The sequence below is a fragment of the Balaenoptera physalus genome (genome assembly GCF_965194825.1).
Source record: "Balaenoptera physalus genome assembly, chromosome: 11".
NCBI lineage: Eukaryota > Metazoa > Chordata > Mammalia > Artiodactyla > Balaenopteridae > Balaenoptera > Balaenoptera physalus.
The window spans coordinates 22470017-22496811 of record NC_138896.1 but is presented as its reverse complement, the minus strand read 5'-3'; the positions used below and the strand labels follow the sequence as shown (position 1 = coordinate 22496811).

The 26795-nt window shown below is 40.3% G+C and overlaps 1 protein-coding gene across 1 annotated transcript; it reads right to left on the bottom strand.

Annotated features, from left to right (window-relative positions):
• Positions 1-509: 509 nt before the first annotated feature.
• GPX5 (glutathione peroxidase 5) lies at positions 510-21295 on the bottom strand. Its single transcript, XM_082415560.1, has 5 exons — positions 14905-21295; positions 11942-12095; positions 9010-9127; positions 8433-8532; positions 510-7312 (listed from the first exon to the last, which is right to left on the bottom strand). The coding sequence occupies exons 1-5, from the start codon at positions 14983-14985 to the stop codon at positions 7106-7108; spliced, it is 660 nt and encodes a 219-aa protein (XP_082271686.1). The 5' UTR covers positions 14986-21295; the 3' UTR covers positions 510-7105.
• Positions 21296-26795: the final 5500 nt, after the last annotated feature.

Genomic DNA, 26795 nt, shown 5'->3' with positions numbered 1-26795 from the left:
AATTTCACGATTTGTATGGAAACACAAAAGACCCCGAATAGCCAAAGCAATCTTGAGAACAAAAAATAGAGCTGGAGGAATCAGGCTCCCTGACTTCAGACTATACTACAAAGCTACAGTAATCAAGATAGTTTGGTACTGGCACAAAAACAGAAACATAGATCAATGGAACAGGATAGAAAGCCCAGAGATGAGCCCACGCACATATGGTCACCTTGTCTTTGATAAAGGAGGCAAGCATATACAGTGGAGAAAAGACAGCCTCTTCAATAAGTGGTGCTGGGAAAACTGGACAGGTACATGTAAAAGTATGAAGTTAGAACACTCCTTAACACCACACACAAAAATAAACTCAAAATGGATTAAAGACATAAATGTAAGGCCAGACACTATCAAACTCTTAGAGGAAAACATAGGCAGAACACTCTATGACATAAATCACAGCAAAATCCTTTCTGACCCACCTCCTAGAGGAATGGAAATAAAGACAAAAATAAACAAATGGGACCTAATGAAATTTCAAAGCTTTTGCACAGCAAAGGAAACCATAAACAAGACCAAAAGACAACCCTCAGAATGGGAGAAAATATTTGCAAATGAAGCAACTGACAAAGGATTAATCTCCAAGATTTACAAGCAGCTCATGCAGCTCAATAACAAAAAAAACAAACAACCCAATCCAAAAATGGGCAGAAGACCTAAATAGACATTTCTCCAAAGAAGATACACAGATTGCCAACAAATACATGAAAGACTGCTCAACATCATTAATCATTAGAGAAATGCAAATCAAAACTACAATGAGATATCATCTCACACCGGTCAGAATGGCCATAATCAAAAAATCTAGAAACAATAAATGCTGGAGAGGGTGTGGAGAAAAGGCAACACTCTTGCACTATTGGTGGGAATGTAAATTGATACAGCCACTATAGAGAACAATATGGAGGTTCCTTAAAAAACTAAAAATAGAACTACCATATGACCCAGCAATCCCACTACTGGGCATATACCCTGAGAAAACCATAATTCAAAAAGAGTCATGTACCAAAATGTTCATTGCAGCTCTATTTACAATAGCCAGGACACGGAAGCAACCTAAGTGTCCATCATCGGATGAATGGATAAAGAAGATGTGGCACATATATACAATGGAATATTACTCAGCCATAAAAAGAAATGAAATGGAGTTATTTGTAGTGATGTGGATGGAGCTACAGTCTGTCATACAGAGTGAAGTAAGTCAGAAAGAGAAAAACAAATACAGTACGCTAACACATATATATGGAATCTAAGGAAAGAAAAAAAAAAAGGTCATGAAGAACCTAGTGGCAAGACAGGAATAAAGACACAAACCTACTAGAGAATGGACTTGAGGATATGGGGAAGGGGAAGAGGAAGATGTGACAAAGAGAGCGAGTGGCATGGACATATATACACTACCAAACGTAAAATAGATAGCTAGTGGGAAGCAACCGCATAGCACAGGGAGATCAGCTCTGTGCTTTGTGACCACCTAGAGGTGTGGGATAGGGAGGGCGGGAGGGAGGGAGATGCAAGAGGGAAGAGATATGGGAACATATGTATATGTATAACTGATTTACTTTGTTATAAAGCACAAACTAACACACCATTGTAAAGCAATTATACTCCAATAAAGATGTTAAAAAAAAATGTTTGGGAGAATTCAGCAGTGAAGATGTCTGGGCTTTTCTTTGTGGGTAATTTTTACTAAATCAATCTGTTTGCTTGTTATAGACTCTTATTCCATGCTAAATGCCATTATCAGTCAACTACATCTTTGTAACAAACCTCACCTAAATTTAGTGGCTTAAAACAATAATTATTTATTTTGTTTGCAATTTTGAAGTTCAACAACTTGGGCTGTGCTTAACCAGGCAATTCTTTTGCTGGTTTTGCTTGTGGTCACTCATTGATTGCAGTCACCTGGCAGCTTGACTGGGACCAGATGGTCCAAAATGTTCCCACTCACAGTCTGGTGAGTGTGGCTGGGATGGCTGGTATGGCAGGGACTCACTCTTCACATGATTTTCCATCCTCTAGGAAGTTAGGTGGGATTTCTTCACATGGTGTCTCAGGGTCCCAAGACAACAAGAGGAGAAGTTGTAAGACTCTTGAGGCCATCTTGGAACTCTCACAATCTCACTTCCACAACACCATTACCACAGCATTCTATTGGCCAGAGCACAAGTTCAGCTCACATACAAGAGGGAGGGAAATAGACTCCGCCTCTTAATGGTAGCTGCTGCACAACCACATTGCAAAGGGACATGTATAATGGGAGGAATTTGTGGCCATTAATCAATCAATAATTTATTATCTCATTTAACACTAAAAACAACACTCTGAATAGCCCCTATTGATATGTCTATTGTATATCTTGGTAAGTAAGTTATCCATGATCACTTCTTTACCAGCGGTAATCTAAATTGGTCTGTGAGTCTTGTTTCGAACCCACATGTACCTGGTGGGCAGCTCAGGGTGGGGCCAGGGAGAACGTAAGCACTCCAAAACGTAGCAGCAGCTGAAAAGGAACTGATAGTGCTGAGCACTTGCGCACGGGCAATTATAAATCTTTTGTAAAGCCGGAGAGCTCCATGTCCGTGTCTCAGGATGACTCTGATAATGTTTAAGATCCAGGTGAGATTAAGTGACCCACACATAGGCTCCTGACTCAACTCATTTTCTGAGACTGAATACCTGTGTCGCCAATATATCTACAGGCAGCATGGACTTATAAAGAGTAATAAGCATCCCAGAGGAAGCCAGAGGAGTGGAGAAACGGAGGAAAGCAAGTTCAAGGACAGGAAATTTTCCACTGAAAGTCGTAAGAAAAACCAAGATCGTCCGCATTTCACATAATTGACAAACCAGACGTAGTTGAATACTGTGAACAGTCGTCTTGGCAAGTGTCAAATGATAAATTGCCAAAGTATTGGAAGAAGGCAGGCACCACACTCAGCAGGATGGTACTTGTTATGCATGACTTTAAGAGAGAATTTTAAGATAAATCACAAGCAAGATGTAGGACAGAAATCACAACAGTTGATCTCTTCGGGGGGTGACTTCAAATTTGGCCTGTCTCGTTGTATGGGCTAGAGAGTAGTAAAAGCTGCTCCAGGTGAGGCTCGAACTCACAACCTCGGCATCGCTCACAAGTGTACTGTCTTATAAGTACCGCGCGCTAACCGATTGCGCCACTGGAGCTACGTTAGGAAGGTATAAGTGAATATACTTTCACAAATGAAGACGGTATTTTTGTTAAAGGTATTAAATGTTATGAACAAAATGGCACCTTCTGATATGGGGCTTCCACAAATTGGATTAAAAGCAGCAATCAAAGCATCCCTGGTATTTGCCAATCTGCAGCCGTTTCCCCCACAGTACAGAGATGCTGCCGGGGCTGAGCGTCGCAGTTATCTCTATCTTGATTTTCCGCTCAGATTCCCACGGCTTCTCTAAACTCAGACTGTTATTTGAAAGCATTTGAATGAAAAAAAAAATTACATTGGTTCCACAAAGGCAGGAAGCTTTCCACTTAGGAGTGTGTATTCCATCTGTAAGAAACCAGTGCATTTTCATTGCTTCCGGATTCCCGCGGACTTTCCATCTCAGCGGTTCTACTTTCTTGAGTTTCCCGTCTCCACTCTGAGCTCCGCTCGACTGACCTTTCTTCTGCTTCAGATGCCACCTATCCCACCCCGACCTGATCACTCGCTGTTTTTTAACCTAAAAATGTTAAAATACGTTGTTATCCTGAAACATTCAGAGCTAATATTTCCTTTCGAAAAACCACTGTTATAAATGTACAGATGTAATACATACTAAGGAAATGCAGAAAAACAAAAAGATAACTTGAACATTTTCTGAAGTCTCATACTCAGAGAAATCTATTGTTTATATTTGTTGTAGTTCATTTCAAGCTTTTAGTGGACGCACTGTGAACCAGACCTGAGCCACAACTCCATTTGTTACCTGGTCCCTATTACCTCCATTTTAACAGGGGGGCCATGATGACACTTTGGGTCTTTCCGTATCAATATCAACTTGGACCTTGTTTCCAACAGTCCTTGAAATGTGAGGGTATTTCTCTTTCTTGAGTTTATGGTTATTGAGTAAATGGTCATAAGTCCCCTTAGGAAAGGAATGGGGGAATTATATGCTACATATTTGCAGTGGCACTGCAGGGTCCTCAGGACTTGGCTTCTCCTTTAGTCAAAAATTTCAGGTCTGAAAACTGGTTTAAGATCAGAAATTGAGAAAGGTATTGTGATTTTATTTTTAACTGGGGCAGCTGCCCTCAGTCTCCTGATTATCTATCCTCAATTTCTTCTGATTGTGTAGACAGTGATATGCTTGTTGACTTCCCATCTATCTTGCTTCTAGAGATGCTGTATTTTATTAATTATCTCAAACACTCTGCAAAGTTGGCTACCACTCTGAAATTGTCTCTCATTACAGTAATTTCACCCACACACTCCTGGGGCATGCAGATGCACTGCACACACACACACACACACACACACACACACACACACTCATGGATTCTGATGGTTGAGTGCTGCTATCTCTGGCCTGAATTATTTCAGGATCCTATAATCCCCATTGCTGTCAGTGAATTTACTTCTGTAGCAGAATCTCATACCATCAGCCCAGCGCCAGTAGAGGACACTCATCATAGAACTTCTCAGTGAGGCTGGTGCCCCTCTCCCCAGCATATTACTTTTTTTTTTTAAACAGAATGTCCTTTGGCCCTCTTGTGACACATTCATCTAGTGGGTTTTCCAGCATTACATGGTAAATCCAATAAATCCACTCTAGCATGCCCACTTTTCTGAGCTTTTGATCCCTCCTTTGTGCCATCAATCACAAGAGTCATGGCATTCTTACCACATTTAGTGAGAGCCATTTCTTTTTCAAGCAGGAGAATCCTAATAGTATGTTGAGTTCTTGCCAGTGTGTAAAAATTCTGTACTTTTGGAGAATGCTCCAGTATCAGTAAACTCTACTTCAGCTAACTTTGAGTTCTCTTCTTGATCCAGAACCCTTAGAATTTAGTTCTATATGGGAAAGACGCTGAGTGAGTGGCAGAGGCATGTGTTTGGCAGAGGAGAGGTCTCTGCATTGTCTTCAAGGAAGAACCCTTAATAAGGAGGGCTGGGTTACTTCTAAAAGGCTCAAAGGATCTTGGGAAATCTGGAGATTTAGATGTTCTAGTGCATCCCACCAGATGTCTCCATTCAATGTCTCAAGGTTCTATTCTTTTCCAATCAAGGCCATGACCTAGGCATAGAAGATAATCTAGTTTGAGAATTTAACCCACTTTGGAGTTCTACTATTCTTATGATTAAATCTTGGATCTGAAACTTAGCTTTTTATGCTCTTGAGTTGCAGGATATGAGAGGTTCTTTATATCCTATTATGGAGACACTCTGGCTTTCACAGTTAGCCTTTATTTGATGAGATATCATCCTCAGCCTTTAATCATCTTTTTCCAAGGCATCAATTTCTTCTAATAACAACTATACAATTCTATTACATTATTATTACCATTTCTCCCATATTTATCAAGCACCTGATACATCACATCTTCTTGTGCATATCCACCAGTGTAGCATCTCAGTTCAGGTTTGGTGAAAGTTTTAAAAACTGCTACTTTTTGCCAGTGGCTGTTTGTGCTCCATCAATCCCCTCACTACCAACCAGATGGTGGGTAATTCAGCTTCAAAAATCTCATCTTATCATCCTCTTTCTCAGATCACTTTTGGAACTAACTGTTGTAGGTTGGGTTCCCCGGAAAGACTCCAAGATGGGGATTTGCATTCAGAAAGTTTACTGGGGCACTACCTCAGGGTCAACACCTGAGAAGCAATGAAGAGAATCAGAATTTGTCAGAGGGAAAAATTGGGCTGCAGTACAAGTGCAAAAGGGCAACTGCCTACCCCTTGGGGGTCTCCACCACTGGAATGGGTCCTTCAGAGTTGTCCTAAATTGAGAAGCCAGATCGTGGCTGTTATACCTCTCATTGACCAATAATTGCATACAGGCTGCCTCCGGAAATGAAATGTGACCTTGACCTGAGACAAGTCCTAAAGAGGGATGAGAGTTGAGAGCCATCAGGTAACAACCTTTCAAGGACCTGGGATGGTAAATCCTTCTGTCCAGGGGGTTCAGGTAATTTGGTCAATCCACTATCTGTGACAGTCACAGTGAGGAAGAAGAGAAAGGTATGATGAGTTTGAGCACAGGATAGGATTTAAAAACCACCACACTGATCCCTGTTGCTGCAGAAAACATTTTATTGGAGGTAGGGTCAGGGCTGCTTCTGAAGCTGAGGAATCTAAGGTTGAGAGAGGAAAGACTGTCCTTCAAAGGGTGCTCTGCCCAAGTGTCACAATCTGAATGCAGTAAAGATCAGACATAGGAAAGTTTTTGTAGGGTCCAAATTAGAAACAGGCTCCAGTTCCCACTATTGTGAAGATGCCCTTCACTTCATGTGAGGCAATTTCCTGCTCCCACTCGACCTAGGGCTCCTACAGAAGAGTGACAGATCAGTGGGGGCAGGGGTGGGCGGGGTGTCACAGATAAAGACTGATCCGAAAATGTTTGGGAATTGACATTTCATGTTTCTCCTGGGGAAGGAAATATGTTATGAAGTGGAACCTAAATTGTATGGCTATACACCCCATTGCTATTTCTACACCTTTAGGGTAGAGAGAGAAGGAGAAATCAGAATGTGTAGCAACGGTCTTTTTCAGGATATTGTGACAAACTGAACCTTCCTCATGGAAGGATGATTTTCCTTTGATGGATATGCATTATTAAATTTGTAACAGATGTCTGAGGATTTAGGGTTTCCATTCTGTTTTTTCTTCACCCACTTACTCTTGCAAGGGGAAATAGCAGTAGCCTTCTGAATATAAATCTACTTGGTAGAGAGTGGGAATTTTGGCACTATAGAGGTGATTTAGTCAAGTGGAGGCCATTTAGGAAGAGAGTGTAGTGAAAAGATGGATTTGTTTTTTTTTTTTGAACAGGTCTTCAGGTAAGAAGCAGGATGGCTCCTGCCCCCAACTTGGTCTTCCTATTCAGTTTTGAGCTGTTTCAAGTATGCCAGAATATCTGACTTGACTGTACTGACTGGAGCCTGATGGAACCAGCGCATGACAGGGACTCCATCAGGTCCCACCAGGAACTTTTCAAAATTCCAGCGGATGTCGTGGACCATGACGGGTTCCCAGGATATATGCTTGATTGAGCCCATAAGTTCAGAAGAGTGAGGACAGGATTGCTGAAGGAGAGAGATGGAAAAGAGAAATGACAGTATCATTTCTGCTCTTGGATGATTCAGGCTATTTTCACCCACAGGTAATCTGCTCCCTCTTATATCAAGATATTTTCATTTCCTCTGATTACTAATATATTCTCTGAATCACAAAGATACCAACTACCAAGAATGTTGTAGATATTATAGCAAAAGTCTATTCCCTCTTTCTGTTTCTCCCTGTGACCACATCACAGAATCCTGCTGCTATGAATAAGATACGTCACCTCTCTAGCTTTCATTTTCCTTTTCTGTGAAGTGAATGGTTTAGATTAGAATGTAGTTTCCCAAGTCTTGATACTCCATGGGCCAGTAACATTTCAAAAATATCTTTTGGGACCAATAGGAGTTCCAACATTTTGTTTTGTCAAATAAGAGAAAATTTTAAAAACATCATTGCTTCACCATTTAGTTTTAAAAAGATAATTATAAGAATAAATTACATATAGGTACTAATCTTAGAATAAAGGGTAGCCCTATAAATCAGCTGAGTTTATGAAATCCTCCTTATATTGTCCTATTTTTTCAATTTACTGAGAATATATAAAAATCTCAACATAGGCCAGCTTTGGCCCACAGTTCAGCATCTAAGAACACTGAACTCTGATTGATGATCTTTAGGGGCCCGTTCAGCTCTCACATTCTCTATATCTAAGAGTCAGTGTTTCATAAAAGGCACTTACTACATTGTATTATACCTGATTTCTATGTCATCCTCTCCAGTATGAAATCATCAAGGAATAGGGACTGTTTCTATTCATCTTTATACCCTTATTATTTAGAAAACTGCCTTATAGATAGCAGGCACTCAACAAGTATACCTTGAATGTATAAATGAATGAATGTCAGTGAACAAAAGAGGGTGGTCCCAGTGAAAGGTGCCACTCTATACAACTCTCTCCACCACACAAAGCCAGAGCATCATAGATACTAACAAATTAAGCCCCAATCCCTATGCTAATCTGGAGATCTCTTCCAAAGAGTCCAATCCCACCTCCAGGCAGGTGCCCTTGGATCCATTTCCACCACACCAACTCTATGCTAGGAATATTTGGGAAGAAGAGGCTTAGGTCAGTTATTAACTCACCTTCAAGAAGGTGAAGACTTTCTGCTCTTTTTCGCCATTCACATCCCCTTTCTCAAAAAGCTGGAAATTAGGTACATATCCTCCTCCTGGACGGACATACCTGCAATGAACCATAATGTTCCCAGGAAGCTCCAGAATATATGAGAGAAAGTTATGATGGGGTACCAGAATTTGAGGTCATGAGAAAGGGGAGAGAGAGGTGGAGGTATAGAAAACAGGGCTGGGAAGGGAAAATAAGGCCATTTTTAAACTTTGGGCTCCCTGATTCACTTTATTTTCCCTATTCCACATCCTATCACTGTCTCCCCCTGCACTGTTTCTGTACCAGCAATACCAGGAGCTATTTCTGTGCTCCTGCTCCTCCGTGGTCCATCCAGTTCTCACTTGCCAGAGAGGGGGAGAGAGTGTCTGACACTGCCAGACTCATATCAGCAGAGGCCAAAGTTAAAATCAGTTTGCAGATGCCCCTAAGCCTATTAACCCACTACCCATCCCAGAAGTCCCCAATATGGAAGTGCCTCTGGAAACAGAGGAAAGGTAGACAGAGACCCCTATAGGGTTTCAAGCAGGCACTTACTTCAGTCCCGGAAGGATCTCTGAGTTCTCTCCTGGTTCTTGCTTTCCAAATTGGTTGCAGGGAAAGCCAAACACAACTAGGTCAAACGGCTTCAGGTCCTCCTGAAGTGCACTCAGTTCTATGGGTAGAGAAGGGACAATATGGCGGCCTGGCTAGAGAGCCTCCTTGTGTAGAGAAAGATCCTTAGAGATACCCATTTTACAGAGGAAAAAAGCAGAGGCCCAGGGAAGGAAAAAAAAAAAAATCTAGGTCAGAAAGACTGTTCGTGGCAGGGCTGAAATTAGATACTGGATCTCCAAACATGTATTCAAAATGTTATAGTGCAGTATTTCCCAAATCTGCAGCACATCAGAATCAGGTGGGGGCCTTCCCTTAAAAATAGGGATACCCAGGTTCCATTCCAGAAAAATTTCTGATTACATTCTTCTGAGATGGCTCCCCAGTCACCTTTATTATTCTAAAGCTCACCAGATCACTGCTGGTGGGATTGTAAAATGGTTTAAGTACTATGGAAAATAGTATGGCGGTTTCCCCAAAAATTAAAAATAGAACTACCATAGATCAGCATTCCCACTTCTGGGTATATATGCAAAGAATTCAAAATAGGGCCTCAAAGAGATATTTGCACATCCATGTTCATAGGAGCACTATTCATAAAAATCAAGAAGTGGAAGCAACACAAATGTCCATCAATGGATGAATGGATAAACAAATGTGGTATATCCGTACAATGGAATATTATTCAGCCTTAAAATGGAAGGAAATTCTGTCACATGCTACAACATGGATGAACCTTGATGACATTATGCTAAGTGAAATAGACTAGTCATGAAAAAGACAAATACTGCAGGTAAGACAAATACATTTGGTATCTAAAGTAGTCAAATTTATAGAAACAGAAGGTAGAATGGTGGTTACTAGGGGTTGGGGGGAAGGGGAAAAGGAGAGCTGTTATTTAATGGGTACAGAATTTCAGTTTTGCAAGATGGAAAAGTTCTGGAGATTTGTTTCACAAGAATGAATATTTTTAACACTACTGAACAGTATTCTTAAAAATGGTTAAAATGGTAAATTTTATGTCATGTCTTTTTGTACCACAATTAAAAAATGAAAAGCTCATCAGGTGATTTTTTAAACAAAACTACGTTTAAACATCACTTCTCATCAGTTTGCTTTCCCTGGTTGGTTAATTGGTAGATTGAATCTCTCTTTTTAAAAGGAAAAGACACACACAATGAGAATGTGCTTCTCTCCTCTGCACAGGCTGGTTCATCCTGGGTGGAGTGTGGGTAAATCTGACAGGGGCAAAGAGAACCAGAGAAATTCCAAGTTGAGCTTCCTGGTGTTCTTCAACAGTCTTCAGGATGTTAAAGATGCATTCTACCTAAAAACCCTCATTGATATGCCAAAACACAAGCTTCCAACTTCCTTCTTCCCCAAGTTTTCCAATCTGTCTCCTCAGACTTTTATAATTGTCTTCTTTGTTCACCCTTTCTGAGCTAGATATTTTCAGTCCCCTAGCAAACACTAACCAGTCCCACTCAGATTCTGCTCAGCCAACGGGGTCAACTGATACCTCCTCTTAGTCCTTTTATTTTTATTTATTTATTTATTTTTGCAATATGAGATTGCTTTCCTGTTTCCAAATGGTTCCTTAGTACCTTTCCCCACATCCTCCACTCTTGTCTTTAGTCACTGTAGGTAATCACTTACTCTAGGAAAGAGACAATAAATTAGGAAACATGTCTACCGGTCCTTGAGTAGCTATTTCTCAGTTTCCTCATCTGTTATGTACAGAGTGGGAACTGAATAAATTGATTTTTAAAGTCCCTATAAACTGGTAAAATGAAGTATGGTCCAGTAGAATATTCTTCAGTCTTAAAAAAGAGGGAGGCAATGGTCTAAACTCCAAGGTAACTTATTAATTTTAAAAAGCAAATTGGCAAATAGTATTTATAATATGTTATCAACTGGGGGAAAAGAAAAAAAAAGAATACCTATATATTTTGTAAACGATAATATTGGTCATCTGAAGGGAGGGGAAAGAGATGAAAAAACTTTTCACTCTAAACTTCTTTATTCCTTTAATTTTGAGCCTTGTGAATATATTACCTTGTAAAAATATAACATAACCAAGAATTTAAAATCGAAGTTCTTAATTAGTTCAAATATAAGCAGTGCCTCTGTTTCTGAAAGAAAATAATCCTGTTCATTATTTATTGGCTTTCAAACAACATGGCCTAAGATATGAGAAAGATAAAATTCTGCCCAGAGTAATGTACAGAGAGGGAAAAACTACACTTAAAGGAGGCGTTGAGGTTGGAGAGGGAGTGTTTGCCTCTATTATGGCCTCCTCTACCAGCCCTTGCTCCAGTCAAATGTGCTCCAGGTATAAAGCCCCTTTCCCCTTTTCCCTGTCTTTGTAAGTTACATGTAAAACCCTGGAAAAGTCTCAAAAACATCAATCCTACCTCCTGTATTTACCAAGGAGACTTGAATCTTCAGGGAGGCTCCTAGATGTCAGATACATTATTGATTCTCCTGGAAATCTCAGGAGCAAAACAGAGGCAGGACATAGGAAGGGGTCAACAAACATTTTCTGTGAAGGTCCAGATAGTAATTTCAGATGGTCTCTGACACCATCACTCATACAACCACTCAACTCTGCCTTGTAGCTTAACATCCATCACAGACAATCTGTAAATGAGTGAGCATGGCTATGTTCAATAAAACTTTATTTACAAAAGTAGGCTGGCCAGATTTGCCCTGTGGACCATAGTTTACTGACTCCTGACATCAGGGAATAAAGTCACTTGATCATGAGTATTTATTTTGATACATATAATTAGAATTAGAATATAATTCCAACATGACTTAGAATATAATGAGCTGGAAAATTTATCCCCAAGGAGATTTGGTTATGAACTCTTACCAGGATGTTGAGCTGTCAGACCACAATAGGTGGCCACATTGACAAAAAAGACATGCTTGCCCACATACTGCTTGAACTGAATGTGTTCCTTTCCATTAAGAGTGAAAGCGTCATAATCATAGATGGTACCTTTCACATATTTGTAGCAATCCATCTGGAAGATTTTAAAAAATCGTAATATTAGTAACAATAATTCCTAACATCAGTATAACCTTTCAAAGCACTCAAAGAATAATGCATATATTAACTGAGACCCAGAAAACAAATAAGAGTTGTCTAAGGTGTCAATGACAAGACTGAAACTAGGTCTTGTGACTTGAAAGGCAATGGTTTTTTGAGCAACAATCAGTCAAGTCTCTCTATTATCCTGGCAGAGGTGAGATACCAGGAACTGCTTGGATGAATGGAAAAGAGCAGAGATTCATGAGCTGGAATGGGATGGCCTGGAAGTAAGTGGAGACAAACAGAAAAGCGCACTGCCTTTCATGCTTCTATGAAAATGAGGCTACTCCTTGTCTCTGTGTTGAAGGCATCTTGCCTGACTCCTTCAGTGAAGGGAAGGTTTTAAATTGCCTAAGTATTTTAGGATGGCCTTGTTACTTCTTTAACTCTCCCTAGGTCTTCTGACTTCTTACCCCACTCATCAGCATAGTGGAGTGGAAAGAGCTCTACTGGGGAATTAGAAGCCAGCTCTATTGTTAAATTTCTTTATGGACCTGGGCAATTCTCATCCTTGGCCCTCAGTTTCCCCACTGGTAAAATGAAGACATTTGTCTAGATTCCTATCAGATCCTCAAGGGGCCTTCCAGGTTTAACATTCTAGAATCTAATATTACCCCCACCTTGAGTAGTTTTCTCTCTCAATGCACTAGCCAATACTGTGAAATTCTATCTTTTTGTAGCTCCCAAGAAAGGAGATGGAGAGCTCAAAAATGCATCTGTGAACAGGTCACTAAAATCTGCCTAGCAGCATCCACCTTAGCACATACCCAGCTCCTCACCCATTGTGCTCGAGGTATCTAATACCTGCCTTCATCATCAGCTCCATCTAGCCTATACCTTATCAAATTTCCTGAACATATCTGAGCAAATTTCCACATAACAGAAATAAGCTCCACGTGAAATCACCACTGCCTGTTCTTAGGTTAAATTCTTCTACAGGCAGATCTCATCCTCTCCCTCCACTGTCTCTATCCATGCAGGGTGCATGCAGTACCCAAAGTGTGCCGACTCCACGGTGCTCACCAGCACATCCTGATCTCTCTCCCTATATCGCGGAAGCCACTACAAATGGCTTCTGGAATATAGGGAATGTAAAATCCGGAATTATGAAAAGAAAGCTAATGTCCAAACCACCCAGTGAGAAAAAGGCAGAGAGGTACTGACCAGAGAAAGGAAGGAAGGAAATAATCTGATAAGAAAGGTCCAGACTTAAACCGGGATTAAACTAGACTTCCTGGAAATGCAATGGACTATAAAGGATTTTAGTCAAACACCATCTGCCCCCACCTAAAGAAGTGATCCAACACAAAACCAAACCAAACTCTACCACTGATTCTATCCCTAGCATACCAGGTTGTAGCTATTTAGGCTCTGCTCCTGGGGAGAGAGGCATTTTCTCCACACAGGCTTTCGCACCTTTGCCTAAATGCATACACATATACACACACCAGCAAAACTGAGACACGTATAAAGAGAACATTGTATCATAGCATCCATTCCTATCTCCCTGATGCCTGGTTCCAAGCTAAACATTTTTAAGAATTTTCCTTTATTCCCCCCTGTGCTACTGCAATGACAATTACTGAAAATCATGTAGGGTACCAGAATGTGGGGACTTAGACTCTGAACTTGAAGACTCCTCTTAGTCCAGTCCAGCTTACTCCTGGTATTCATTGCTGTTTCACATTTATTTAAGTCTGTATGATATGTCTCAAATACTTCCAGACTCAGCTTTTATTAAACAAATTCTACAGCCCAGAATCTCCACACCCAAGTAGACAGCACTGGATAACATAAAATCCATATCAACTCTCAAAAATAGGGAAATCACTCAGGAGGCTATCTAGTCAAGAGGGAGGAAAATCTTACTAGAGTTGCCTTTTATAGAACACATTATATGCATAATAATTATTGCTTACCCACCCAGTAATTGGGTGAGCAGGTGGGTAGATACTGTTACACACACATTTATGATGAGAAAGCAGAGACTAACAGAGGTGAGTTGACTTGTCTAAGGCCAAAAGTGATAACCCACTATGTGAATGAGAGTTCGCTTGCCCCTAACTTCATGATTCCTTTTTGCTTCCGAGTCATCTAGTTCATTGCTATTCTTCCCTGAACTGCTCCTGCCACTGCCATACAAACACTTTCATCAATAAGGCAACTGAGCCATGAATTGGAAATAGAACTGAGGCCAGAATCCAAGACTCCTGATTTCAGATCCAGCTGTTTCAGGCCTCCAATTATTTTTTTCCATATGTTTTATGTTTCTCTGATAACTCTCTGATTTTATCCATCCCGAAAACTTCCACATTAGTTTTTTTCCACCTCTTCGTGGGTTTCCTGCTTAGCTGCGTCTGAGATGACTCAACTCAGCCTCTCCTCCAAACCCTGGTCCCCAGCCACTCTGATGCCCACCACTGCCCCGTGCCTCAGACCCAGCTCTGATGCACAGACTGAGGTGGCTGGAGGGGTATCCAGGCGACCTCTACCTGGAGAAGGAGGGGAGACAGGACCACAGTAAAAAGACACTCTCATCCCTACCCATATTCAACTCAAGGAACACCCATTCATAGGAGTGAAGAAAATTCAAGGAGAAGAGAAGAAAGGTTTAGGGGAACCCGCAAAGAGGGAGAAAGCAGAGGTCAGAGTCTTACAAGAAGGACTGAGGGCAAGATTTGGGAGCAGGACAGAAGGCTCCACCTTTGAGCCCTGTCCCACCCTCTCTGGTGGTCACTCACCTTCTCCAGCTTAGAATTTGACTGCATGAAGCCAGCTAGGAAAAGGGGGAAAAGATAGGAGGCCCTTAACTGTACAGTCATGACTAGTATCTGTAGATCACTAGTCTGAGAGTCTGAGGTTGTCGGGTACCTGGCAGCCTTTTGATACCCTGGCAGGGACTAGCCCAAGCCTATGCAGGCCAGTTTCAGGGTGGCAAGGATTTCTGGGGCGTGAGTAGGGCAAGAGGACGTAGAATTCAAACCACATCCTCACCTACACACACCCCCGTGAGCAGTCAGCGCTCACTAGTGCGATGAGGACCCGCGACTCACATAAATTCTGGCAGAATTATGAAAAGGTGAGGGCAAGCGCTCCACAGTCCTTGAACACTATTGTCTATTTTTTCTGAGTGGATAGCTGTATCTAGGTGCAGACATCTCAGTAAAGTCACTGCAAAAAGGCATGACTAGACATTCCAAATACTAATCCTAATATTATTATGTAAGTTAAAAAAAAAATCAAAGAATGGACCACATGTGATCCATTAGAAGGAAACTGGGCCTGAGGAAGGGAAAAATATTTGCACGTTAATATGTTCACTGTACAAATGTTTACAAATGCTTTCATGTGCTTACTAGTCAGTAAGAAAAACCAAGCAGCCCAAGAGAAACATGGGCACCAGACAGTAAACCAAGTGGCGTCTGTAGTAGGATACAATGTTCTCCCTTACCAATAATCAAAGAGGTATAAACAAGAATAGTTGCATTTTGCATTTATCAGATTGGTCAAAGTTCAAAGGAATGGAGGTGCCCGTCTCCGTGTTGGTCTGGTATAGGAGGCTCTTACACACTAGGTGGGGGCAGGGAGGACTACTAATAGCCGACAACTTTCTGGAGGATAATCTGCCATTTTGAATGCGATGCTTTTTTTTAAGTAAATAACTTAAAAATTTTTTTTAACTTTTGAAATAATTATAAATGTATAGGAAGTTGCAAACACTTCTTTTAATCTCCTGGAAGCCTGAAGGCCCAAGAAGGATAATGGAAGTGAGACTCAAGTTCCTCTAAGGATAAAAATGCTTTGCCTCTCAACCATCATAAGAAACCCCATCCATTCAGCAACAGTTTCCAACCACTGCTCAATAGTCTCAGCCAAAAGTTTAGAATAGATGAGTTGATGATGCAGACCTGGAGCCCTAGGAATTGCTGAGTTTCTCACATAAATAACATATTTAAATCCCACCAACTTCATGGGGGTGCTGACCAGTAACTTTCTCTTGTCTACAATACAGTTTTACTTTCTGGACCTCAAGTGCTAAGGTTTGAGTTAATCATACTCCTAAATTCATGATTACTTGTCCTTGTAAGGTTCCTGTATTGTTTTATTATTCATACCCAAACTTCATTGATTTTTGATTCCTCTCTCCCTATAGGTAAAATATGTTTAATATGCATAGTGTTCTTATTCTTGGAACAGTTGTATATTCCTCATCAGATTATTAGCTCCTTGAAGTTTAAAAAATTATTTGGGTTTTTTTTTCCATTTAAATCTCAGATTTAAAGGGTTGAATTAATCAAACTTTTAAATTTATGGCACTTTATCATCATTAGGCTGTGCAATGATTCTCTTCTTATATTAATTAAAAAATTTTTTTGTCCCCAATCCACTCTCATTTTCCTACCTGTCAGAGAGGAGGAGTGGCAAGGAAACAGTTACTACAGACTGGAAAGTTGGCAACATTTGTTCTGTTGCAACAAAACATTTGGTGAAACTGTTGCCTGATGACTTAGAAGGCAAAATGACTAAAACAAGGATGAATGCGGTCCCTAGGGCTTTGAAATTACAAGGGGTGAATTCAGCAACTAACTGTGCTGTAAGGAGATAACTAACAAAGAGAGATTGAAAAATATTTGGATTAGTTGAAGAGGATCGGGTTTGTTTGCCTTTACCACTCTTCCCACACTCTTCTTCCTCCTCCCACAGGATTTGGGCTGACAGCTCAGCTTTACTCCCACGTTTATTGAAACGATAAATTCTTCCCCTCCAATTCTCAGTTCATTTCCAACCAGCCCCCTCCCTTTTCCAGGTTCACGTAAGAAGCTGCCTCCCCTTCCTTAAAACTGAGGTCTGAGTAGGGTTTAATTCTTGCTTCTGGTGGAATCTGGGTATTCTTGAATTCTCTTGGAAAACAGAAGATTTTTGTTATCCCAGATTTCTGATCTCTTCTCAGAAGCCTCTAATCTAGAGGGAGGAGCCCAAAACAATGACTGCTCGTGCAGCCACAAAGCTCTCAAAGCCCTTTAAGGCAGCTAGCTATACAGATTTTCTGCTTTGTGGCCCCTTCCCACCCACAGATACTTTGCCCAGCTACAGTTCAAGAACTATGGAGATTAAAATATCAAGCTTCAAAAATAGTGTACTTCAATTCCTTCATCTTTCCCAGGATATGTGACTTTGGGCAAGTTACCCTCTGTGCCTCTGGTCCCATTTGAGAAATTGGGAGAATAATATGAACTTCATCGGACTAATTTAAAAAATAAAGGAGATAATTCATTTAAACTCTTAGCACTGGACTTAGTCCAAGGTAAACACCCATCGTTAATTTAACAGATGAAGAAACTGATGCTCAAATAGAAAAACTGACTTATCCAAAGTTACGTGGAATTACACACTGCTTCTCCCTTGCTGTTATAAATTCCTTACTTTCTTAATCACTTAATGTTTGCTCATCACACAATAACTAACTCCTAGAGTAGAAGAGAAAATTTCATCAGGTCAAGTGGCCTAAAATCTCTGCCTTCCCAAGTCTCTGTGTCCCATTGTCTTAGTTTCCCTGGAAACAAGAGCTCTGACCCAGAGAAGAAAAGGTTTAAGAGCTCATGCTCAGCAGGGGGCTACATGGAGCCACTTCCTGTCACGGTCTACCTGACTGTACCGTATAACTGCTGCCTTCTCTTCATACTTTCTACCAGAGCCACATGTCAAATTCCTGTCATTTCCCTTCTGGAATGCTGAAATAATTTCCTACTTGTCATGTGTTCTCTCTTCCAAGTTCTTCCCCTTCAATGCTTTTTTTCCTTCACCTGCTGCCACTGGAGCTGCTGAACACTTGTCTGATGATATCCCTCCACCGACAGTGAGCCAATAAGGCTAACTAATTTATTAGAGCATCAAATCCAGAATCTCCAGCATGGTATCCAAATTGCTCCTGATGTGATCTCAGCCTCCTTCTCAGTCTTAACTCTCAGTAGCTCCTCCTGTGAATCTCATTCTTCAGACAAGCTAAATACTCTCCATTCCTTGAAACACTTTGGATTTAGGTTCTTGATCTTGGAGGTCAATTACACTGATTACTTGGGGATTCCACCTTCCCTGCCCCAAATTATCTATATATTTATTTCCATTGAAAGGACAGGGAATGAAATTTTATCAATTTTTACCAAACAAGATTTTAGGTTTGAAATGTTTGTCACCTGAGCCATAGATTAAGTCTGAAAACCAGTCCAGATTTAAATTAAACAATAAGAACTGTCACTTCCTGACTTTAATAAAAATCCTGTAATTGCTAATAGTCCATAATCTTAAATAGAACGGCAAAAATCAACATGTCTCAAGCACTGCCTATTTTCCCCAGTCAGACTCCAGTTTTTCCTTGAGGTAGGTTTCTTATGAGGATAACTTTCTTGCCCACAGCTAGTGGGTGGCAGTTTAAAGTCAAATAAAGCCTTTCAGACTCTCTGTCTTAGCCTCTGTTAATAACTTAATCTTACCTAAAAATCAGCACCAAGTTTCTTGTGTTAGTTCCTTTGATCATAGAGGAAACAGGTTCAGTTTTTTCTGAGATGTAGTCCACCTCTTCACCCCAGATTCAATCACAGCCTCTACAACCACCCAAATATGATTTAGAGATTTTTGTCCACCATTTAGTTTTACTTGGATATTTTCCCTGAATTAGACAATCTCCAGTGGCATCTGGGATCCCCATCCAGGTCTCCAGGATTTTCCTGTGTTGCAAGTATGGGTTACAAGTGTGAAACGTAGGATCTACTCCTAAGTCTGCCATTTTAAAGTTGTATTGCTTATGTTTACATAGAATTTGTAGTTGACAAATCTCCTTCACATCAAGGATTTCATTTAGCCTTCACAATCAGCCAGTTACAAAGGTAGAACAGGCATTATTTGCTCACATTTTCAATGGAAAAGTGAGGTTCAGAGAGGAGAAGTGACAAGCAAAGTCTCATTAATAGTGTAAACCTAGACCATAAACCTGAGTTTTTATTTCAAATCCACTTGTCTCTCCACTCTAGGTTCAACTCCCAATAAAATATATGTTTGGAAATGAAGGGAAGTTCTAGAGACACCACTTTCCTTTTGCATTTAATTTTCATCCTCATGTGTTCTTAACCTTCTGACCTCCTTCCCCAAACATGATAAGGAAGCTCACTTCTGGTCCAGGCTGATTCTGGCCCTGAGCCTTCACTGAAACAGCTGGTCCTGACACACAGATTTTCTGAAGTGTCTGTCACTCATGCCAAGCTTTCCTCCTCCAACCTGCTACAGGAAGAATTCTGCTTCTTGGAGGTTGGGGGAGGGGGATAGGGGGAGGCAGTGAGAGGAAGGATGTGTACTCCCTTAGGCAGTGTTCTTGTCTGTTCAGTCTTAATGGGCTTGGGGGAGGGAGTGGGAGAGAGAGCTCTGTGTCCATGCACAACCACAGGAATTTGAGTAACCCACATCATTCAAACCCAGATGCCCTCCCACCTGGAAATTCTCCAGTCTGTGTCTCAGGCCCTTGCTGCTCCCAGAGAAAGAATAAATATGCCCATTTCACCAATACACATTGCAAGCCATCACCAACTCAATACAACTGTGGGACATTGAGAAAATATCAAAATCACCAAAGTCCCTTCTAAGGCTGACATTCTTAGTTTATTTTCTCAGTTTTGAATGATTCTGGTCACCTTTAAAACTGATTTGATCAGTTATTACCCCTAGAAGATTGGGAAATGAGAGTAGGAAGCCAGAAATTTTACAAATTTTAAGCTCTAGTGTTTCTTATGGTTCGTGTTTCCCAGGCCACAACTGTATACATGAGAAGAAGATGCTCAGTAAAGTGGAGAGACTGCCTCGTCCAAGTCACAAGGCCAGGGCTAGACACATCCACAACTCTCCCCCTACAACAGTCTCTATCCCTGTTACAGTCAGATCAGATTTAGAACAACTAATTTATCCAATAGTTCCTAAACTGACTTTATAACTTCTCTTTCAAACCTGGATTCATTCAAGGTTCATGTTTTGATATTGATTATGTCTTTTTCGTATCTTTTATTTTAAATCTAGAACAGTCCCACTAGGTTTCTCTTTTACGGCATTTTTGAAGTTATAAGTCCAGTTGTCCTGACAAATATCCCACATTTTTAGTCGTCTCATTTTTTCCTCACAGTGTCATTCTTCCCCTACACAGGCAGACCTTGTTTTATTGCACTTCACTTTACTGCACTTTTATAAATTGAAGGTTTGTGGCAACCCTGAGTTGAGCAAGTCTATTGGCACCATTTTTCCAACAGCATTATTTTTTTTTAGTTTATTAATTAATTAATTTATTTATTTTTGGCTGATTTGGGTCTCCGTTGCTGCGCGTGGGCTTTCTCTACTTGCAGTGAGTGGGGGTTACTCTTCCTTGCGGTGCGCTGGCTTCTCATTGCAGTGGCTTCTCTTGTTGCGGAGCATGGGCTCTAGGCGCGTGGGCTCAGTAGTTGTGACTCGTGGGCTCTAGAGCGCAGGCTCAGTAGTTGTGGTGCACGGGCTTAGTTGCTCCGAGGCATGTGGGATCTTTCCGGACCAGGGCTTGAACCCATGTTCTCTGCATTGGCAGGTGGATTCTTAACCACTGCACCACCAGGGAAGTCCCGGCATTATTTTTTTAATTAAGGCATGTACATTGTTTTTTTAGACATAATGCTATATTAAACACTTAATAGTATAGTATAAACATAACTTTTATACCCACTGGGAAACCAAAAAAAAAAAAAATTTGTGTGACTCACTTTATTGCAGTGGTCTGGAAGCAACCAAACCCACAGTATCTCTAAGGTGTGCCTATATTTCTTGTTTTGGAAGTGAGGTCAAAGACTTGGATGGACTAGAATTTTGTGAATGTTATAGTCATCCCTGAGTATCTGCCAGGGATTGGTTCCAGGAGCCCCTATGGATACCCAAATCTGCAGATGCTCAAGTCCCTTATATAAAATAGCACAATACAACGGATACAGCCAGCACTTTGTATCCACGTGTTTTGTATCTATCGATTTAACCAACTGCAGATGGCTGACTGTATAAGGTAGGAGTAAGGTTTTAATTTCTTTTCCCATGGATATCCACTTGAATCATCACTATTTATTTAAAAGACCATCCTTTATTTTTCTATAACTTTGCATTGTACTTTGTCATAAATCAAGAGTCCTTACATACACAAGTCTATTTCTGAGCTCTCTATTTCTTTCCATTGTTCTATTTATTTATTCTTAAAACAAACAACTTTTAATGTACCTTTTTTTTTCATTGAACAACCTTTTATTGAGCTTCTACTATGTGCCATACAAGGTTAAAAAACAAAGCCTTTATAAATATGAAAGCTTAGTTTGTTCTTTTTCAATAAACTGAATCAATTGAAAGCAAGCTCTTTGTTCCCAAGAATGAGTTATAATTTAGCTGCTTCATTTTTGTCAGTAGAATGCCAACTGAAGTAAAAAATCCCGAAATAAAAGGAACCAATGATGAAATTATTTCTGTCACTGATGATAGTGAAAAAGAATTTGTAGATATTGATGAGCATCTTTTAGAAGTAGAAACATTTACACAGGAGGAAATGGATATATACCTATCAGAATATGAAGGTCAGTTCATTTAGCTAATCTTTTTGTTTGACCTTACTAATTTGATATTGGTGACAGATTATCTGAGATAACTTAGTCTTGAATCTGAATTGGCATGTTTATAATAGCCTAAAGCCAAATATTTAAAGAGAACTTAATATTTATGAGATGCTAAGCATGTTTAAGGTAGATTTTAACATATAGTTTTAAAAATGAATTTTGATATTTTATGAAGCAAGTTCTCCCACCCTCTTCAAAAGCATCTTGACTATTTTTGTCCATTTGCACTTACACTTAAGTTTCTTAAACATCTTTTCCAAATTCCTCAGGAATGTCTGTTAGGATTTTGGTTGAGATTGTATTGAATCTATAGAATAGTTTAGGTAGAATTGACATTTTTACAGTGTTTACTCTTCTAATCCATTAAGATAATATACCTCAGAATTAATTTAGAGCTCTTCAAATCTGTGCCAGTTAAGACATATTTCTCATCATAAAGATCTAGTCATCTTTTGCTGAGTTTACTGCTAGGTATTTGATTATTTTATGTAATTTAAAAATTAAGTTTAATTTTTTAAAGGTTTCTGAAAATATATAAATATAGTAAAATTTGTATTGATTCTTTTATCTAGCAACTTTGCTAAATCCACATAATTATAATAATTTATTGCTAGTTTCTTTTTAAATTATATGTTCATAAGGTATGCTAATGGTAGTTTCATTTGTTTCTAATCTTTGTACATTAAATTTCCCTTTTTTGCCTTCAATTCACTGGCCAGGTTTGCCAATACAACACTGAATTGAATTGAAGTAGTAGTAGAGACATTCTTTCCTTGAATATTATTTCAAGGGGTAATGATTAAATATTTCACCATTAAGTATGATATTTTCTGTAGACTTGTGTTAGATACTCTTTATCAGGTTGAAAAGGTCTCTTGTATTCTTAGTTTGCTGTGAGTTTAAAATATGAGTTGTTGGTCTGAAACAAATAGGCTGCCAGATATTTCTCCAGCAAAGATGAGTTTATTCAGGATGAGCAGAGAATTGCATTTCAGGGTCTGCAACCGTGGTGAGCCACGTGCCAGTCCCCACAGGCAAGGAAAGAGACCTTTTACAGAGAGGAAAAGGAAGTTGGGCGGGCTACAGTAAACAAAGAATCCATGGCTTTTCATTGGCTGAGTTCAATTGCCAGAAAAGAAGTTTTTCTTCTTCCTGTTGGGCTCTGCTATGGTCACAGACTGTGAGAGCTCCCCCTTCTGGTCTCCTAACTCTATTCAACTGAGGTTTCTGTTTATTAATTTTTTACACATTATATAATTATATGTTATATCACTGGTATATTTAAACATAAATAGATATTACCTATCTAAATATATAAAGATAAAGATGTTTACATGGTCAATCTTAGTAATGCATTTACTGTGATGGTTAATTTTATGTGTCAATTTGATTGGACCATGCGCTGCCCATATATTTGGTTAAAGTTATTTCTGAGTGTGTCTGTGAGGGTGTTTCTGAAAGAGAGTAACATTTAAACTGATAGACTGCATAATGCAGATTGCTCTCCACAATGAGGGTGGGCCTCATCCAATCCACTGAAGGTTTAATAGAATAAAAGGCTGAGCAAGCAAGAAATCTCTCTCTTTCTGCCTGTCTTTGAATTGGTCTTCTGTCTTTGGATTCAGACTCAGAGCGGAACTTATATCATCAGCTCTCCTGGTTCTCTCAAGCCTTCAGACTCAGCCTACCATTGACTATCCTGGGTCTCCAGCTTGTTGACTGCAGCTTCCTGACTTGGGACTTCTCAGCCTATAACATGTGAGCCAGTTCCCTATAATAAATCTTTTTAGATAGAGAGATAGATAGATAGATAGATCTAGTAACTATTTATCTCTAGAAAAAAGAACCAGTAGAGATAACTCTATCTCCTTATCTATCTCTCTCTTATGGGTTCTGTTTTTCTGGAGAACCCTAATTTCCTTGCATACGCTTGTCATTGGGTGGATTGGTGTTTTCTAGTTTGTCCTTACCAAGAGGTAAGGACAAGCTGTTTACGCTGTTCAGACCATAGCTTAAGGTAGGCAGACTCTTACTGAATGGACCCTAGGACTTAGTGTCTGACCCTTGTGGTAGAACAAAAATTAAATATTTTCTCTTTGTCCCCACTTCCTGGCACAGAGCTTCTTAAAGCTGTTGAAATCTCCTGAGTGGGATGCGTGCTAATGAGAAGACTGGTGGCTGGGGGCTCCTGCATAACTTCAGGATGCAAGCTGCTAGTCAGGAAGACCAAGTCATAATTAGAGAATTGGAACTTCCAGCCCCGCCCTCTCTCCAGGGAATGGAGAAGGCCTGGAGATTGAATTCAATCACCAGTGGTCACCGATTTCGTCAATCATGCCTTTGTAAGGAAACCTCCATAAAAAAACTCTAAATGACAGGGTTTGAGAGCTTCCTGGTTGATAAACACTGGAAGCATTGGGAAGGTGACATACCTGGAGAGGGCATGGAAACTCCATATCCGCACACCCCCCCCATACCTTGCCTTGCATTTCTTCCATTTGGCTGTCTCTGAGTTACATCCTTTATAATATACCAGTAAATGTAAGTAAAGTGATTTCCCAAATTCTGTGAGTCATTCTAGTAAATTATCAAAAGTGAAGAGAAGGTCGTGGGAACCCCCAATTTATAGTTAATCAATTAGTAGATGGGTGCCCCCATACTGGGATTTACAACTGGTCCCTGAAGTGGGGGCAATCTTGTGAAACTGAGCCCTTAAACTGAGAAGAGTTGGGAGTCTGGTAAGCCCAAACATCCCCTGGCTTGTGGCAGTACAACTCCAATCTCTTTATGTCCTTTACAAGGCCATCTTTTTTGAGGATATCAGTCATATTGGATTAGGTGTCCATCCTACTCCAGTTATGATGTCATCTTAACTAATTACATTGGCAAAGATCCTACTTTCAAATAAAGTCACATTCTGAGGTCCTGCAGGTTAGGATTTCAATATATCTTTTGGGGGGGAATATAACTCAGCCCATAACATCCTGTGACCTTGTACAAATTATTTCTCTTCTTAGGAATCCTGTCTATGTCATCTAAACTGCTTCATCCTGATTGGGTCAAAGAAATAGTGATTGAGACAAATTGATATGAGTCTCCCATCCTCCTCTGCCCTAGCCCTAGGCTATTTGAGAAAGGCAGCAAGACTGACCTTGAGTCCAGTTCAAGGCCTCATCAAGCTCACTAGAACCCTGATTTGTGACTCAGGCCTCAGAGAGTTACCTCTGAGGTCTTGTTTGATAATTGTGTCCCATCATTTTGAATAAAAACATGCAATTAATGTGTCAAAAAATCTTTCAGGAATGATCCCAAAGTACTGGCCCAGAGTTTACCTAAAATGTCAAGAATCAATACCTAGATAGATGGATTTTGAGTGATGAAAACAGTTCAATCTGCCAGAAACATAACATTTATGGAGGGAAAGGTACACCTGAAAATTTAACTAATGTCAAATCAGGAAGGATGAGTGCCCCATGGGAGAATTTCAAATTGAAAGTGTAAGAATTAGGGAGGAATCAAAGTATTTTTAATATGAGCGATGTCAACGAGACTGACCTTTAGAAAAGTAATAGAATAGAAGCAAAGTGTGGAGGAAGAGAGACTGGAGAAGATCTGGGAAGTATGGGAAGGAGGAAATTTCCCCCTATCCCTCTTGAGTTATTGTGGCTGGACTAATAATAAAATCAACACAAGACAGATTAACAGGAGAAAAAGAAACAAATTTTAATTTGTGTGCATGGAGGTCTTATAGAAATGGGTCCCCAAAAGTGGTCAAAGCAGGCAGCTTTTATACTTTTTAGACAAAGACCAATAAATATGTGAGGACTTGACAAGACAAAGAAACTTAGGCTTTGGGTGCTTAATTAGTGAAAAATCTAAACAGAGTTTGGGCTTGGGGTAGTAAATTAAAGAAGTAACAATGTTTGTTTATACAGGCTTCTCTGCCGGAATTCCCTATCTCTGATGATAATCGTGTCCTGATGCCTCGAGAGGCAGGGAATGTACCTTTCACATGGGAGATTTATTTCCTGCTTTCAGGGAGACAGAGAGGAGGGTCAAAGTGTCTCTCTTGCATCAATCATTTCTTAAGTAACTAATTCAAAATAATCAACATGCCATTAAGGCATATAAATATAAATATTTTAAACAACAGCAATTTATTTATTTATTTTTGGCTGCGTTGGGTCTTCGTTGCTGCGTGTGGGCTTTCTCTGGTTGCGGAGAGCAGGGGCTACTCTTCATTGCGGAGCGCAGCCTTCTCATTGTGGTGGCTTCTCTCATTGCAGAGCACGGGCTCTAGGCGCCCGGGCTTCAGTAGTTGTGGCATGTGGGCTCAGTAGTTGTAGCTCGCGGGCCCTAGAGCGCAGGCTCAGCAGTTGTGGCACAGGGGTTTTGTTGCTCTGCGGCATGTGGGATCTTCCCTGACCAAGGTTCGAACCCATCTGCCCTGCATTGGCAGGCGGATTCTTAACCACTGCACCACAGGAAAGTCTGCCATTAAGGCATATTTTGGGGTGGCCTGCCCTGGGCCCCAATGGAAGTGAAGAGACAAACTAAGGGATGAAAGCAAAGCTCCTGGAAGGAGCTAATAGGGATGTGAACTATGGCTCCGGAGGAGGCGTGAAGGGAAATTGTAGCCCTGAAATACCTTCAGGGGGATCAGGGACATGAGATGTCTGCCCCTTTCCTCTTGCTCAGTGTGTGCTCTGTACCTTCACTTCTCATCACTGGAGGCCAGGACCCAAGGTGCTCAAAAACTTAGGGATATTGGACTAGAAACATGGGAAGTTGGGGTTTTAGACTATTTGACTTACTGATAAGGTCTATTCAGAAGTGTCTCCTCACCACTCAAGGGCTAGTTATTGCAAGATGAGCAAAAGTAAATCGCCTCAGACAAAGAAGATTTAGTCACAACAACTGATGATCCATGTGGAACCAGAGCAAGGTTTCTATGGTTAGAATCAGGAATTTGCTTT

What these genes read in the sequence shown, in the direction of transcription:
- GPX5 (XM_082415560.1), bottom strand. Translation starts at nt 14,985, where the DNA reads ATGACTGTACAGTTAAGGGCCTCCTATCTTTTCCCCCTTTTCCTAGCT. An exon ending in TCTGACAGCTCAACATCCTG is followed by an intron (nt 9,128 to 11,941) that starts GTAAGAGTTCAT and finishes CTCTACCCATAG; the next exon opens with AACTGAGTGCACTTCAGGAG. An exon ending in AAGTCTTCACCTTCTTGAAG is followed by an intron (nt 7,313 to 8,432) that starts GTGAGTTAATAA and finishes TCTCTCCTTCAG; the next exon opens with CAATCCTGTCCTCACTCTTC.